This window comes from Bubalus bubalis, chromosome 14, assembly GCF_019923935.1.
Source record: "Bubalus bubalis isolate 160015118507 breed Murrah chromosome 14, NDDB_SH_1, whole genome shotgun sequence".
Lineage (NCBI taxonomy): Eukaryota > Metazoa > Chordata > Mammalia > Artiodactyla > Bovidae > Bubalus > Bubalus bubalis.
Window position 1 is genome coordinate 41126137 of NC_059170.1, and position 14688 is coordinate 41140824.

Consider the following 14688-nt stretch of genomic DNA (forward strand, 5'->3'; position numbering starts at 1 on the left):
CCAGCCACGCCCCCATCGCCAACGTCCCCTCCTGCGGCCATCCCTGGCCAGGTGCACGGACTATGACATCCCATCACCTCCCCGAGCTCAGGAGCTGAGTCTTCCCGAGAGGCCCCCCTGGCTGTGCCCGCTTCCTGCAGGTCACACAGAGGCGGGACCCGGGGCCAGGAGAGCCAGCTCCACTCTAGAGCTGCAGGTCACTCTGCAGCTGGCAACGTGTCCACTGCCCTAGAAACCGTTCACCTCCCTTTAAGCACAAAGGTCTTCGCTGCCCACAAGCCACGTCTCCTGCCTTGGGCCTCATGCCCTGCATCATCCCTGCCTTCCTCACCGCACGTAGGCAATCAGACCGTGGGCCGGGGCGTGGCAGCACCTTTGGAAGGCATCACCTCTACCCCGTCCACCGGCTCCGTGGCAGTGCCCAGGCTGCAGGGGCATGCGTGCTAGTGTGGACAGCAGCCTGGCCCCAAGGGTCCTAGGTAGCCCAGGCAGATGCCCAGCTGAGGCGGTCCCTGAGCAAGAGAGGAAGAAGCCCAACCTGCTCTGGGCCACTAGGTCAGCCGCAAGCTCCCGGGAGTGGCCTGAGACAGCAGGACATGGTTCCACCCTGCAACTTCCCTGCCAGGGCCCAAGAACCTCACCCGGTACAGCTGGTCCACCCGGGCCTGGCATGCCACGTACGCTTCATAATCCGCAAACACCTTGAATCTGAAATGGGAGACAGGAAGCTGGGCTGGGCAGGTGGTGAAGGGGAGGTCAGGAAAAGGGCCCCCAGGTTTGGCTGGCTGCTTCTTTGTGCTCCACGGGAAGGGGTGGCCACAGTGGCTGCGCTCTGAGCAACACTGCTGTCCTGCAGACACTACTCTAGAAAAACCTTATTATAGCCCCATGCTGTTGAAAGAAACTGCCCGTGGATTCCAGGAACACAGATTAAGGTCCCCCTCCACCTCCAGGGGGGGCCCAGGGGATGCAGGCTCCACCACCACCTGTTCTCAGGTCTCACAAGTAGACAACTGGTGATGCAGGATTTATGCCACATAAACATGTTTTGTTTACAACTGAATTGGGATCACAATTCATTGAACCCTGTAAAGTCCCTCCTGGATCCCAGAATCAGCAGGGCTGAGCGCCCAGCCCCAGGCATGTGTGGAGTTACGATCGGGTCTGACAGAAGCCAGCAGACGATATTCATTGGAATATGACAGACTAACCCACAGGAACTGAAAGTGGAATGAATAAAGGTCGATTCTCGACCTTCAGCAGACCTGCCTTTTACCAGGGTGGAGCAGAGGCCTACGGTCAAGGTAGATGGCACTGTCGACCTGTCACAAGTGAGCAAGGCTGTGCCCAGAGAAGCATCACCCCATGTTAGTACTTGTCATAAAACACCAACCACGTGGAGACTTGTAGCCTCACAAGTTCATTCTACCTGAACCACTCCTGGACTCCCAGCAGTAGTTAACACCCAGGCTCCCTGTAGCCCAGGCATGTCACCTCCATCCACCCACAGAGGTGACATCACCTCCTGCTTGTCGTGCAATCCCATCACCAGGCTCCGAGGCTTGCCAAGCATGGTCAGAGGTCCCACAGGCCCGAGTGCCTGGATGTGGCCGAGCCTCTGGCCTTGGGCTGAGGTGGGGGTGAGCCTCACCGAAGCCCAGGCTTTGCCCCAAATGATGTGTAGTCTTGGGCACCCTCTGTCTGACCCAGTGGTGGGGAGGGACGTGGGTCCTATCCCACCTGTCATGGTTCAGCAGCATGTTGACGACGTCCTTAAAGCAGTCGGGCTCTCTGGGGGAGAAGAAGCCGCCGTTGATCTGGTCCACGGCCTGCCGCAGCTCGGGCAGGCGGTTGTAGTACTCGTGGGCGTTGTACCTGCAGGAGACAGCGGACTCGTGAGCAGGTGGGGCTGGGGCCAGCCAGGTCGGGCTGGCCACCGAGGGCACATCACCCCCAACTCCTCCTCCTGGTACAGACACGTGGTGGCTGAGATGGTCCTCCAGGAGGGGCTGCTCAAAGGTTCCCGCAGAGCCCCCACCCCCAGTCTGTGCCAGGACCTTACAGAAGAAAATAACACATTAAGTCGGACTTGAGAGCCATCAGGGAATCTGGGGAGAGGGAGGCGTGCAGCAGACACGGGATAGGGCCCAAAGCGGGTAGTGCTCGCAGGCTGAAAAGGTTCCACCATTTGGGTTCAGCACCTGGTGCCTGTGGCCTCCCTGGGTCCCCTGAGGGATTTCAGGCAACTAGGCCAAGCCGGAACCCCCTCAAGGTATCCATGGGTGTGGGGACACTTAGAGGAGACGGAGGCCTCGAGAGGGACCCACCCTTTCCGGTCTAGGGCCTCCACGTCCTCCACCCGCAGACCAAAGATGAAGAGGTTCTCAGCCCCGGCCTCCTCGGCCATCTCCACGTTGGCCCCGTCCATGGTGCCGATGGTGAGGGCCCCGTTGAGCATGAACTTCATGTTGCCTGTGCCCGAGGCCTCGGTGCCCGCGGTGGAGATTTGCTGTGACAGGTCGGCGGCGGGAATGACTGCAGGGAGCGGGGCACGGGCAAGACCCGTCAGTCAGGAGGCACACGAGCAACAGCAACGGCAAGGGGACACCGTGTGCTGCCCCCATCCCACACAGCTCCCCTTCCCCACCCGCAGCCCGAGGCAGCAGGTCCACGTGGAGATGCCGAGAAGCCCTGCAGTGGCAGAGGCCCTCTGTTCTAGAACCTGCAAACCAGGGCCGTACCAAAACTAGGTGGGGTATTCTTTCCCTTGTATCCTGACATCACTGCTGTCTTAGTCCATCAGCCCATAGGCTCCTTAAATGACTTCGAAAGGAATTGACTCTCACAGAAGCAGAGGACCGGGGACAGTCTTCCCGTGGCCTCATGCCCAGGAGCCCCTCTGTACAGACTGGGCGTGGCAGCTAAGTCACAACCCCCCAGCAGCTGGGTGGCTTCTCCCACACGCGGGTTCCTGTGAGTGTCTTGCCATGGCGGCAGGAGCGCGGCTTCCATCCTGCCTGCCTCGGTGTCCCTACTCCCGCATCCTCAGCCGGTCCTCAGGGCTGATGGATGCTGCTTCCCCGACCCAACCAATGGGCACTCAGAGTCAGCCAAGTCCAGAGTCCGGCCTTGTCTTCATGGTCAGGCCCAGGTGCCAGGATGGAGACACAGGCACCCCTGGTCCCTCGGGCAGAAGGACATGAGCAGAAGGGATGGTGGACACATGACCACAGCAAGTCCAAGAGCTGGAGAGCATGGGGCCTGTCCCCGAGGCCAGTTCTAGGAAGTGCAAGAGCTAGCCTGGGAGTTCCAGGCGGCAAAGGGCCTGAGACGTGTGAGAAGCTCAGTGAAGCACGAACCACAATCCAACCCCGGAGCCACAGATGGTACAGGGCAGTGGCGGGATGCCAGGGATGGTGCTGATGACCTGGCTGTACTGGAGGGGGAGGGAGTGTGAGAGCCTGCCCTCCACTGGATGCCTGAAGGGCAGTGTACAGTCCCTGGACCAGAGGGGCTGCGACTCGGGCCACGATTCCAGGCTCAGGTTTCCTAGCACTTCCTGCCAGGTCTCCAGAAGCGGCTGCCTTAGAAAGGCCAGTCCAGCTCAGGAGAGCCCTGCTCTGAGGCACGTGTGGCCACAGGCCGTTCTCTGGGTGGCAACACATACCCAGGACTCCTACGGTGGAGGGGCCCCAGCTAGACACCCCCAGAGCAGATGCAGGCCAAAATAAACAGGTGGGGACAAGCAGAAGCATCCTTGGGGCAGGGGGAGAGCAGGGGGCACGGGCCACCAAGAGCGAGCCCAGGGGCAGGAAGACCAAGCTCAGGGGCAGGGGCGCGAGGAGGGGAGGGCAGGGCCTTGGCTACCAGACCGGGGCGCCTCTGGCTGGGGAACGTGGTGTCAGAGCCATTAATCTGCCTGGAGGCAAGACAGACCCTGACCAGCAAGGGCCGCCCGTGGCATCGGGCAGGGCAGGCTCACCTTTCTCAGCCAAGGACACCCGGTAGTTTTCCAGGAAGATCACTTTGAGCCTGTCGCCCACAATCGGGTCATGGTTGACGATGTCGCCAATGGACGTGACCAGCTTGATGATCTTCTTAGCCATGTGGTAGCCCGGCGCTGCCTGCAACGGGGAAAGGGGCACACAGCACACACCCTGTGCTCGGGGCAGGGTCACTGCGGCCTGGTTTCGATGCGCCCAGCTGAGCGGCTCGGCTGCTGGGAGGGGGCCCCACGGGGGCTGAGGTCATGGCATCTGTGTGTCCTTCAACCCGACAGACGGGCCCACAAGGCGCGGCACCCAGCCGCTCCCTTGGTGCCGACCAAGCACCTCTCGTGACAGCCCCTTACCCACATGCACAGATCTGTCAGTCTCAAACTGGGGTTCCTGATTCTAGTTTGTTTTTCAGAAATGGAGAGAGGGAACAAGGATCCCTGAGGACTGACTACCAACCTCCAGGAAACACGGGGAACCCACGAGGGTTCTGGGAGATTCCAGAGGGACATGGTCTAGGGGAGACACACAACCTGATTTCTGTAAAAAAACTGCAGGGGAAAAAAAGGGGGATGTGGACGAAAACCTATGGACGAGACATAGCTGCCTGGGGCCATGTGAGAATCTCACTGGGTCCTGATTCAAACAAACTCAAGATTTCTAATAAGACAGCCAGGCACGTGGCCCTGGCTGGATATTTAATGATGTGGAGGAATCTTGTCAAGTGTTGTAGATGTGATGGTGGCGTTGTGTGGTTTTGCAGGAAAACATCACTGGGAAGACAACTAATGAAGTTCTTAGGGGTGAAATGTTACAGTGTTTGTAATCTACTTTGAGAAACTTCAGCAGAAGTCAGGCAACAGGTTTGTGGATGTTCTTTGATTCTTTTTTCCTCTAGATTTTCGTTTCTAAAACACATTTTAAAACTTTTTGACAGTCCCCATCTCTGAGAAATGCATATGGAAATACTGACAAATGAAACAGATGCTGTGCAGAATCTGTTTCAGGAACAGCAGGAGTCAGGGGTGGGGGATGGCTGAGACAGAACACAGCGGGTGTGAGCTGCTGCCTGAGCTGGGGGAGCCCACGGGGTGCCTCCACCTGTGCAGCTGCTCAAGTCGGAAGAGAGAACAAGCCTGTGCCCGCTTGCAGCCCCCATGAAGCAGCTGTGCCCAGTCTCCTGGGAAAGGTGGCAGAGGGTGGGGACATGGGGCCTAGAGTCTAGAGACCTGTGGTGGGACCCGCCGACACCCCCTGGCGACACACTGGGACTCCATGATCACGTGTCCTAAAGCACGTGCCACAGTAAATAAAACGCGTGAGGCCAGGCTGAGAGCAGGCCCACATCTTGCTGATGAAGCAGTCAGTGACTGGTGTCCACTCAGCACAAAAGTGCAGGGGACGTGTGGAACTCTGGCAGTCACACCGAGCAATGGTGCTTCCCCACTGGAGGCTGGCCCTGGGGACCCTACTGCCCTGGGCAGGCAGGGGCCCCATCCAGCTCCCTTCCTGTGGCCAAGCTGACGAGACACCTGAACGTCCTGGCCCAGAGGCACAGCTGGGGCCGGGACCTCCGGGCTTTGTGTGTAGGTCGGCGCCCAGCCACCCTCAGCATCCAGCCCAGATACAGGGACACTGCGGAAAAACATGGTGGTCTGTATGTTCCTGCCCAACGCCAAGCAAGAGCATAGAGGCCGTCACCTCACCTTGCCCCCAATCATGACAGTCCTGGGCACAAAGGCCTGGGTCGGGTCCTTCTTTATTCCTGCAAGACAAACAGAAGACAGCCAAGTGAGACAACTGGAGCCAGACACGCCTGAGCCTTGTGCTTGCCACAGAGACGAGCATCCTCAGAGACCAGCCCAATGCAAGCGGCACCGCAGGAGCTTCTGTTTACAGAACTCTGCACTGCGTCCAGGTTGGTGCCAAAGGCTAACCAGAAGCAGATTCTTCCAGAAGGTTCAGTGGAAAAGCTGCGCCTTTGTGTCCAGAACAGCCCGAGACAGGAGCTCCTTTGGGTCTGGTGACCAGGACTGAAGGCCCTTGTGTGTGATGGGCACTCGAAAATGGGTTGACCTTGGGACAGTGATTAACCTGCACAGGGTGTCAGTGAGACCCCCGAGCCCCCTCCCTGCTGGGACAGAGGGTGAGAAGCCCCCCAGAGCTTTCCTGCACAGGAACAGACAGCTCGCCTCCAGCCCCAGCAGAATGAGGTGTCCTTGCCAGGCCACTGGGTTTTCAGATTTCATCGGGGTGGTAGTGTCTACAGAGGTGCAGGGCTGCCCTGAACAGTATTCACCAGGGTCGGGAATCACCCAGGAGATTTACAGGAACTGCTAATGGGCGTGGCTGATCTTTAACGTCTGACCTCAGGTTCCTGTAGTCCCTGAGTTTTGAACCTTCCTGCTTCCAGATAGTGGACAAAGTGACCTAGAGAACAAGGAAAAAAAAAAAAAAAACCCAAATCTACAAGCTACATTGTAAAGAAGAAAAATATGCAAACTCCAGGTCACTGAGCAAGTCCTGCCGGGTCACGAGATGGGTGGGAGATGGGGCTGTGAGCGTAGGGTCTCAGGAATCCCGGCCTCCTGGGGAGGGAGGGGACGAGGCAGGCAAAGAGCCCCTGAGGGCTGGGCGGGTGGACTATGTCAGCCCCTCTCCCACAGGGAAACCTCAGAGAGGGGCCTGGACAACCTGGTGGGCAGAGGCCCACAGGCCACGATACCTCCTGAGCCAGCCTGGAATTGGAGCCACAGAGCGGGGGACACGGCCACAGAGAGGGGACACAGCCTCAGAGAGGGGACACGGTCACAGAGAGGGGACACGGCCTCAGAGAGGTTCATGGCCTCAGAGAGGGACACGGCCTCAGCAAGGGGACATGGCCTCGGAGAGGGGACACAGCCTCGGAGAGGGACACTGCCACAGAGAGCGGACATGGCCTCGGAGAGGGGACACGGCCTCGGAGAGGGACACTGCCACAGACAGAAGACATGGCCTTGGAGAGGGACACGGTCACAGAGAGGGGACACGGCCTCGGAGAGGGAACACGGCCTCGGAGAGGGGACACGGTCACAGAGAGGGGACACGGCCTCAGAGAGGGGACATGGCCTCGGAGAGGGGACACGGCCTCGGAGAGGGGACACAGCCTCGGAGACGGACACTGCCACAGACAGAGGACATGGCCTCGGAGAGGGACATGGTCACAGAGAGGAGACACGGCCTCGGAGAGGGAACACGGCCTCGGAGAGGGAACACGGCCTCGGAGAGGGACACGGTCACATAGAGGGGACACGGCCTCGGAGAGGGAACACGGCCTCGGAGAGGGAACACGGCCTCGGAGAGGGACACGGTCAGAGAGAGGGGACACGGCCTCAGAGAGGGAACACGGCCTCGGAGAGGGACACAACCTCGGAGAGGTTCACGACCTCAGAGAGGGACATGGCCACGGAGAGGGGACACGGCCTCAGAGAGGGGACACGGCCTCAGAGAGGGACACTGCCACAGAGAGAGGACATGGCTTTGGAGAGGGGACACGGCCTTGGAGAGGGAACACGGCCTCAGAGAGGTTCACAACCTCAGAGAGGGACACAGCCTCAGAGAGGGGACACTGCCACAGAGAGGCACACGGCCTCAGAGAGGCATCTGGAGCTGGGAGGCCTGCAGTGCCCTGAGCTTACGAGGCTGCAGCCAGGGCCTTGATGCAGCTCCTCCAACCCCAACACACAGCTTCGCCACAGATGAGGAAAGTAGAAGCCGCCCCCCGTAAGTCTCCAGCCTATGAGGATGGTCAACACAGACGGAAGACCACAGCCCAAAATGCAACACCAAGGTGGGGGAAAACACAGGCCACAAGGCAGAACAGCCCCATGAGGTGCAACCCAATCACAGAAAGCACGGGGAGGAGAAACAGGCAGAGAACAGCAGACAAAGAGCACGGAGACAGGACCAGCAGACAGCATGGGGCAGAAAAGGGGGGAGCGAGCCCACCACGGGCGGAACGACGGTGGGAGAAAACCCCAACCCCACACCGCACCAGAGCCCCGGGAGGAGAAAGCTGGGTCTGGGTTTCCACGTATTTCAAGGCACTCCTTAGACGGGAGAGAAGACACCAACCAACACGCTCAGAGGGCCTTGAGCATGGAGAGAACTGACCGGATGGCCAGCGACAGCTGAGCTGGACGAGCGCCGGCCAAGAGAGCTGCCCCCGAGGACCACCCTCCTGACCGCGCTACCTGAGAAGAGAGCGAGGCCGAGGACATCGCCTCAGCCCAGCCACCCTTCCTGGGAAAGGCCACCGACGCCGCGGACACAGAAGGCCCCGGGTTGCAGGAACCAAGCAGAGGGGTGACCAGATGGCCCTCACAGCAGACTGGGACCCAAGTCAGGGCACGGTGAGGGGGGCTGCCCAGGGGAGACCACAAGCACACCCCCGTGCACACACACACTGGCAGATGAGTGGGTGGGGGGCGCACGCCCTGTCAGTCCCGTCAGAATGCTGCCAAGGCCCCGAACAGAGGCAGTGCGGGGGGCAGTAGGTGGCCCTGGCCACCAGAGGGGGCAGGGAGGGAGGGCAGGCCTCCGGGAGACCCACCCCGCTGCTCAGGAGCAGGGGACTCGGGGGCACTGCTGGGGCAATGACAAAGGAAATGCAGGAAATCACAACTGTGAAAGCAAACCCTGGCACAAAACACAGTCTCCGGGAACTGCCGTCTCCGACCCAGGAGACGCCTGGGCCACACACATGGGAGGGCGCTCCCCTGGGCCTTTTCTGAGCACTGGGTCAGAGCCGCTAAACCGAAACCAGCATCTGAACTATCTCATGAGTGACCGGGTGGGGCTCTGGGGACCAAGTCTCCCTCGTGGGAACTGGGGAGCTGACATTCTCCAGAAGAGCTGTATTTGCGGTTCCTTTGTTTTCAAAATTAGGATTCACTTTACTATTTTACTATTAATATTACTATGTTACTACTGCTGCTGCTATGTTACTATGTTACAAAATTTTAAAAACCTTGTGGGTTTCCTTGAGGCTTTATTACCTCATTTATAGAACTAGAAAATGTTCATAGCAACTTTGTGGTTAGGGAGCTCTTTGATTTACATTTGCTTCAAAATTAAATGCCACTTAAACGTTACTAGTTTAAGGCGTACAGACGTAACATACTATTTCATCTTCCAAGAGTGCACTTTAAATGTCTCCCTTGCTGAGTAAAGTGTCTCCAGGTAACTTTAAACAAGTCCAATAACAATAATAACTAAATGTGAAAGAAAGGCTACACCGAGAACCTACGACACAGCCTCCAGGGACCCCAAGGCCCCACCCCAGAGGCAGGGCGTCCCCTGGTCCTCAAGCTCCCCAACCTCTGAGCTCACATCTCACTCCTTGTAGCTGCTCTGCTGTGAACACAGGAAACCAGAAGTCGCCGCTTAAAGCGAACGTGTCACGTCAGATCAAGCGCGTGAGAAAAAGGCCTGGTCCACGGCTGGGGGTGCAGGCAGGGCACTCACGGTTGTACAAGGTGACCACGTGCAGGCAGTTGAGCAGCTGCCGCTTGTACTCATGGATCCTCTTCACGTGCACGTCAAACATGGACGAGGGGTTGACCTTGACCCCATACTGCTTCTCCAGGAAGGCGGAGAACTTGACCTTGTTTTCCTGGGAGAACAGAGGTGAGGACAGTGCGGTGTCCACAGGGCTGAGCCTGTGAGCCCATCTGAGACGCAGTAGGGAGGGGCCGCCCCAGGGAGGACATGGAGGGACGGGGGTCCACGTGGGCAGAAGCGGGGAAACGTGACCCCGAGAGTGGATCTGCACGAGAGCTCAGAGCTAAGCGAGAAACCAGACCAACAAGCAAACCCTGGGAGAGAAGCGAGGGTGAGAAAAGCAGAAAAAGGAGACGAGAAGACAGGGACGGAGACCCTGAAGTGAACACTATTTCTGGGCCCCCAGGGCCAGGCCGGTGGCGTAGCAGAGGTCAGTCTCGGTCTTCAGAGGCCGCCCAGAGAGCCAGCCTGCCTGGCCATGAGGCGGCTGTGGGGGGCCTGGGGGCGCAGACAGTACCTCGAGTGGAGATGCGGGGCCTGCGTCTATTCCCACGTGCTTCCCCCGCAGACAAGCTCTCCCAGAGGACCCAGGGCCCCTCCACAGGCCGAGTGGGGGCTGGGCTCCTGGCCCCATGCCAGGCCTACCTGCTTGACCTGGGCCACGTCCCTGATGAGTGCCTCGTCCCCGACCAGTGGCAGCAGCTTCTTCAGTTGGCTCAGGTCTGTCAGGAAACCCTCCCCGATTCTCTGCAGAACCGTGAGGGATACACAGCTTCTGCGCTCTGCGTCCCCTTTGGCCGCTCATCTCCACCGCACCCCCTCCCAGGAGATCTTGTACACCGGGGCCGCTCAAGAACACGGGAACAACAATGACCCCATTTCCAGCTCACACATCTCGTCAGGACTCACAAGCTGGACCTGAAGCCCAGGACCCCCTCTGAACTCCTGCACGGACCGCCAGGGCTGCCGACCAACCGCCAGGCTGGTCACACAGGTAGGCGGCAGTGCCCACCCCCCACTGATCCAGGAGCCCCCACTCTCCATACACAAGGGGGTGGGTCGCACCCACACAGCCCCAGGCGGGCCCAGGGGCACCAGCCTCACCTCCGCAATGGTCTCTGCCAGCCCCGGGTTACACAGGAGCAGCCAGCGGCGGGGCGTGATGCCGTTCGTCTTATTCTGGAACTTCTCTGGCTCCAGCTCATAAAAGTCCTTAAAGCTAAACACACAGACCACAGGCGACTCGGCAAACGCTGGTTGGAACAAGGTGGGCAAAGGGCACAGGGCCCTCTGGAGGGCCCCGGACCCAGCCTTGCTGTCTGTCTCCCCAGGAGCCCAACCACCCCGGCAGGTGGCTGGAGCCTGGCCTCCTCCCAGTGGTCCTGACAGCGGGCCATGGACAGACAGTGGGGATAAAACGGTACATCGCACAAAGCCTCAGGCCAGCCCTGAGGACGCAGGCCGCTGGGCACTCATGGCAGGTGTTCCACTTGAGGACTGGGATGAGGACTGAAAGACGGAATTCTGTGATCCTGTCCCATGGAGAGGGGCTGGAGCAGGGAACCTGCCCTCGGAATCCCTCGTTCCTCTCGGGGATGAGCCCCAGCCCTGACCTCTGCCCTGACCTCAGCCCTGACCTCCCCCTGTCTGCCCCGGGGCCCCTCATCCCCAGGCAGGTGCTCCAGGAGCAGATCTTCCGCCTGGAGAGATGGAGAACACTGACAGCCGGAGGGGCTCCTAGTGACAAGAGGGCTCATCCCCAGCATCGTCCATCGAGCCAGAGGCTCACCCTCCCACCACTGAGCTCTGGGCGGTTACCAGCCTCAGCCACTGCGCTGCAGGTGGCAGGGATGGGGTGGGAGCCGAAGGGCGCCCCCCACTCACACTGACTGCCTCACGATCTCCGAGTGGATCCTTGCCACGCCGTTCACGGCGTGGGACCCAATGACACACAGGTGCGCCATGTTGATCCGCTTGCAGTCCCCTTCCTCGATCACCGACATCCTCCTCAGGCAGTCCACGTCCCCAGGGAACAGGGCGGCCACGTGCTACAAGGACAGAGCAGTGAGCGGGAGGGCGGGGGCTGCTCCCCCAGGCCGGCTAGAACCCAGGCTGGCTAGCCCTGAGCACAGGGCTGCCTGGGCCCAGGGAGCCACGGGCCTAGCCTGTGGACTTGGCGGAGCTGAGCAGGTGCCGTGTGACCCACAGGAAGAGATGAAGATGCTGCGCCTGGTGGCCCAGGCAGGATGTAACCACAGTCTAGCAGTGAGAACAACCACTCTTTCACCAAAAGATCAAAAGGAGGAAAATCATCACACCTGAACCCTAAGTACCCCCATTCCTGTACCAGCATCCTCTCTATGCATGACAGAGAAAAGACACAGGTGACTTTTCCCCATCACCCAAATGCTGCAGTGACGTCTCAGGGGTGACTTTATCCCCATCACCCAAATGCTGCAATGACGTCTCAGGACAAAGGCCTCTGGCATGCCAGGAACAGACACTTACATCTGAACCTCCTCAGATATGGGAAAAAGGGCTCCCCCTAACCCCGAAAGCAGGGCTCCCAGTGTGGGGAACAGCCACCATCTCTGCCAAGGGCCAGCCCCCAGGCCCCAAGTCCTCTGTGAGCAGAGGCTATTCTGTTCAAGAAGCACCTGTTTCAGGCCTGACAGTCCGATATGGAGTGGAGAAGAGGGCTCAGGGGAGCAGGCGCGGCCCTCCTCCCCCCATCACGACAGGATGGGTGGGCCCTGCAGGTGCACCCCCGCTGCCCCGCCATGCTCACGTCCAGGTGCCTCTGATTGATGGCATAGATGATGTCCAGGTGCCGCGGCAGCAATTTCTCAAACATGGACACTGGCCAGCGCTCCAAGGCCTCAGGCAGCACCGTGTGGTTGGTGTATGCACAAGTCTTCTTTGTGATTTCCCAGGCCTGTGAAAATCCAGAAACCCCACAGTGTTCAGAGAAGACCAGTTTGCAACACTCCATAACACCCCACAATGAACAGAGTAGACCAGCTCGCAACACTCCAGAAACCCTACAGTGTTCAGAGAAGACCAGCTCGCAACACTCCAGACAGCCCACAATGAACAGAGAAGACCAGTTCACAACACTCCAGAAACCCCACAATGAACAGAGAAGACCAGCTCACAACACTCCAGAAACCCCACAGTGTTCAGAGAAGACCAGCTCCCAACACTCCAGAAACCCCACAGTGTTCAGAGACCAGCTCGCAACACTCCAGAACACCCCACAATGAACAGAGGAGACCAGCTAGCAACACTCCAGAACACTCCACAGTGTTCAGAGAAGACCAACTCCCAACACTCCAGAAACCCCACAGTGTTCAGAGACCAGCTCACAACACTCCAGAAACCCCACAGTGAACAGAGAAGACCAGCTGCCAGACACCAAGCTGAGGGGCACGTGTAGGGTCAGAGGCAGGTGCTCAGATGCCACCAGGAAGGGCCCTGCCAGCTGCGTGTCTCTGCTCTGGGGCCTGGAGCTTCCCAGACCCGTGGTGAGTGCTTCGCCCCTCACTCTCCTGATGTGACCCAGCACATACACCAAACCGATTCACTCTCCTGTCGTGACCCGGGACATACACGGAACCAAGCACCTCTTCGCTACCTGGGAATCGCCCCCGTTTCCTCTGCAAACCCGACAGAGCTCCAAGCAGCTTTATTTCCACCAAACTGACTTCACACCCGTGGTCCAGGGACAGGGGGAGGAGAGCGCGGCCCCGCCCTCTGCTGGCCAGAGGTGAACTGCACCGGCTCAGCCCCACCCACAGGTGCACCCCAAATCAGAAAGGGGCTCTGGCACTAAAAAAGGGGGCAAAATGGCTTTATATGTTGATTTAATTTAGTGATATCAAGAAAACCCCTCTAAAGAGTCCAGGACCAAAATAAGTGAGGTGAGGAGAACAAGCCTATAAACAAACGATGTATTTCTGTAAGCTGAACACCTCTGGGTCTTTGGCCACAGTTCCAAGATGACAAAACATACATGAAAAGCTCCAACAGGTGTCAGAATCCTTTTCTTGTCCAGAAAACCGCTCTTCTCTGGCCTTCGCCCTGCTGCCTGTACTCAGCACTCTGCCCTCGGGAGAAACTCCAGAGCCGCTCCTGTACGTCCTCCTTCCCCCGGCCCTGTCTTCCCAGGGACAGCGTCCCTCTCTTCCCGTAGGCCCCCAGGGAGGCCCCGCTCCGTGTCCCAGGACCAGCCCAGTGCTCGGCCCTGCAGCAGGGCGGGGCGCAGAGCTCACCTTGTCCCAGTCCACCTTCTCCACGTCCACCAGGATCCGCATGAGCTCGGGAATGGCGAGCGCTGGGTGGGTGTCGTTCAGCTGGATGGCCACCTGCGTTGACACGGGGCGACCCCTTCAGTCCTCTCGACCGGTCGTGCAGAACTGGGGTCCTCAGCTGCCTGCCCGCGGAGCCTGGTCATGGGGCCGGCCGCGGGCAGTGGACGGCGCAGCACGGGCTCTGGGTCCCAGTGTGGAGCACGGGCCGAAGAGCAAGGAGCAGGTCACCTCAGAACGCTGCTCCCGCCTGGCAGACGTGGGTGGCTGGCCTCTCCACTGAGCCTGCAACCTGGCTGCTCTGCCCGACAGGGCCCTTCAGAGCATCGCAGGCCCGGTCCTCGGAGGACATGGAGACCCAGGCTGCAGAGCCGCTGCCCGCCCGGCCCGGCCCAGCCCGCCATGGCCGGAAGGAGGAGGCCTCGCCCGGAAACGGCCGGCTTCGGCTCCCTGCTCGGCCCCTCTGCAAGCGCACCTTGTCTGGGAACGTCTCGAAGGAGGTTCTGACGGGGTCACGGCAGCCGAACTTGGATGACTTGAAGCGCCGTATGATGTCCTGCAGGGTGGCGGCCACCACGAAGTACTCCTGCTTCAGCCGCAGCTCCTTCCCCTCGAAGAACTGCAGACACGCCCAGAGGGCAAGTCTGGGCTCAGCCTTGGCCTTGGGCCCTGGGGCCCCCAACCCAGGGAGGGGCCAGGCTGGGGTCCAGCCCAGATCTGGGGCCAAGGTCAGGTGACCCTCAGACAGGGAAGGAGTGCAGCCAGGAGGGGGTCACACAGCGCCCTGCGACGGGTCAAGGCCAGGAACACAACCTCTGGGGTGCAGGCGTCCGGAGGCCTCACGC

At 59.7% G+C, this 14688-nt stretch overlaps 1 protein-coding gene across 2 annotated transcripts in view; it reads right to left on the reverse strand.

The window, feature by feature from the left end:
- PYGB (glycogen phosphorylase B) overlaps positions 1–14688 on the reverse strand; it is a 35778-nt gene that overhangs the window by 1726 nt on the left and 19364 nt on the right. For both annotated transcript variants that reach the window (XM_044927960.2, XM_006041717.4), the window contains 12 exons: positions 14319–14462; positions 13808–13900; positions 12325–12471; positions 11421–11584; positions 10641–10755; positions 10182–10283; positions 9501–9648; positions 5702–5760; positions 3983–4124; positions 2328–2535; positions 1741–1875; positions 642–708 (listed from right to left, as the gene is read on the reverse strand). In XM_044927960.2, the coding sequence (XP_044783895.1) occupies positions 642–708; positions 1741–1875; positions 2328–2535; positions 3983–4124; positions 5702–5760; positions 9501–9648; positions 10182–10283; positions 10641–10755; positions 11421–11584; positions 12325–12471; positions 13808–13900; positions 14319–14462 (1524 nt within the window). The remainder of the gene's footprint in view (positions 1–641; positions 709–1740; positions 1876–2327; positions 2536–3982; positions 4125–5701; positions 5761–9500; positions 9649–10181; positions 10284–10640; positions 10756–11420; positions 11585–12324; positions 12472–13807; positions 13901–14318; positions 14463–14688) is intronic.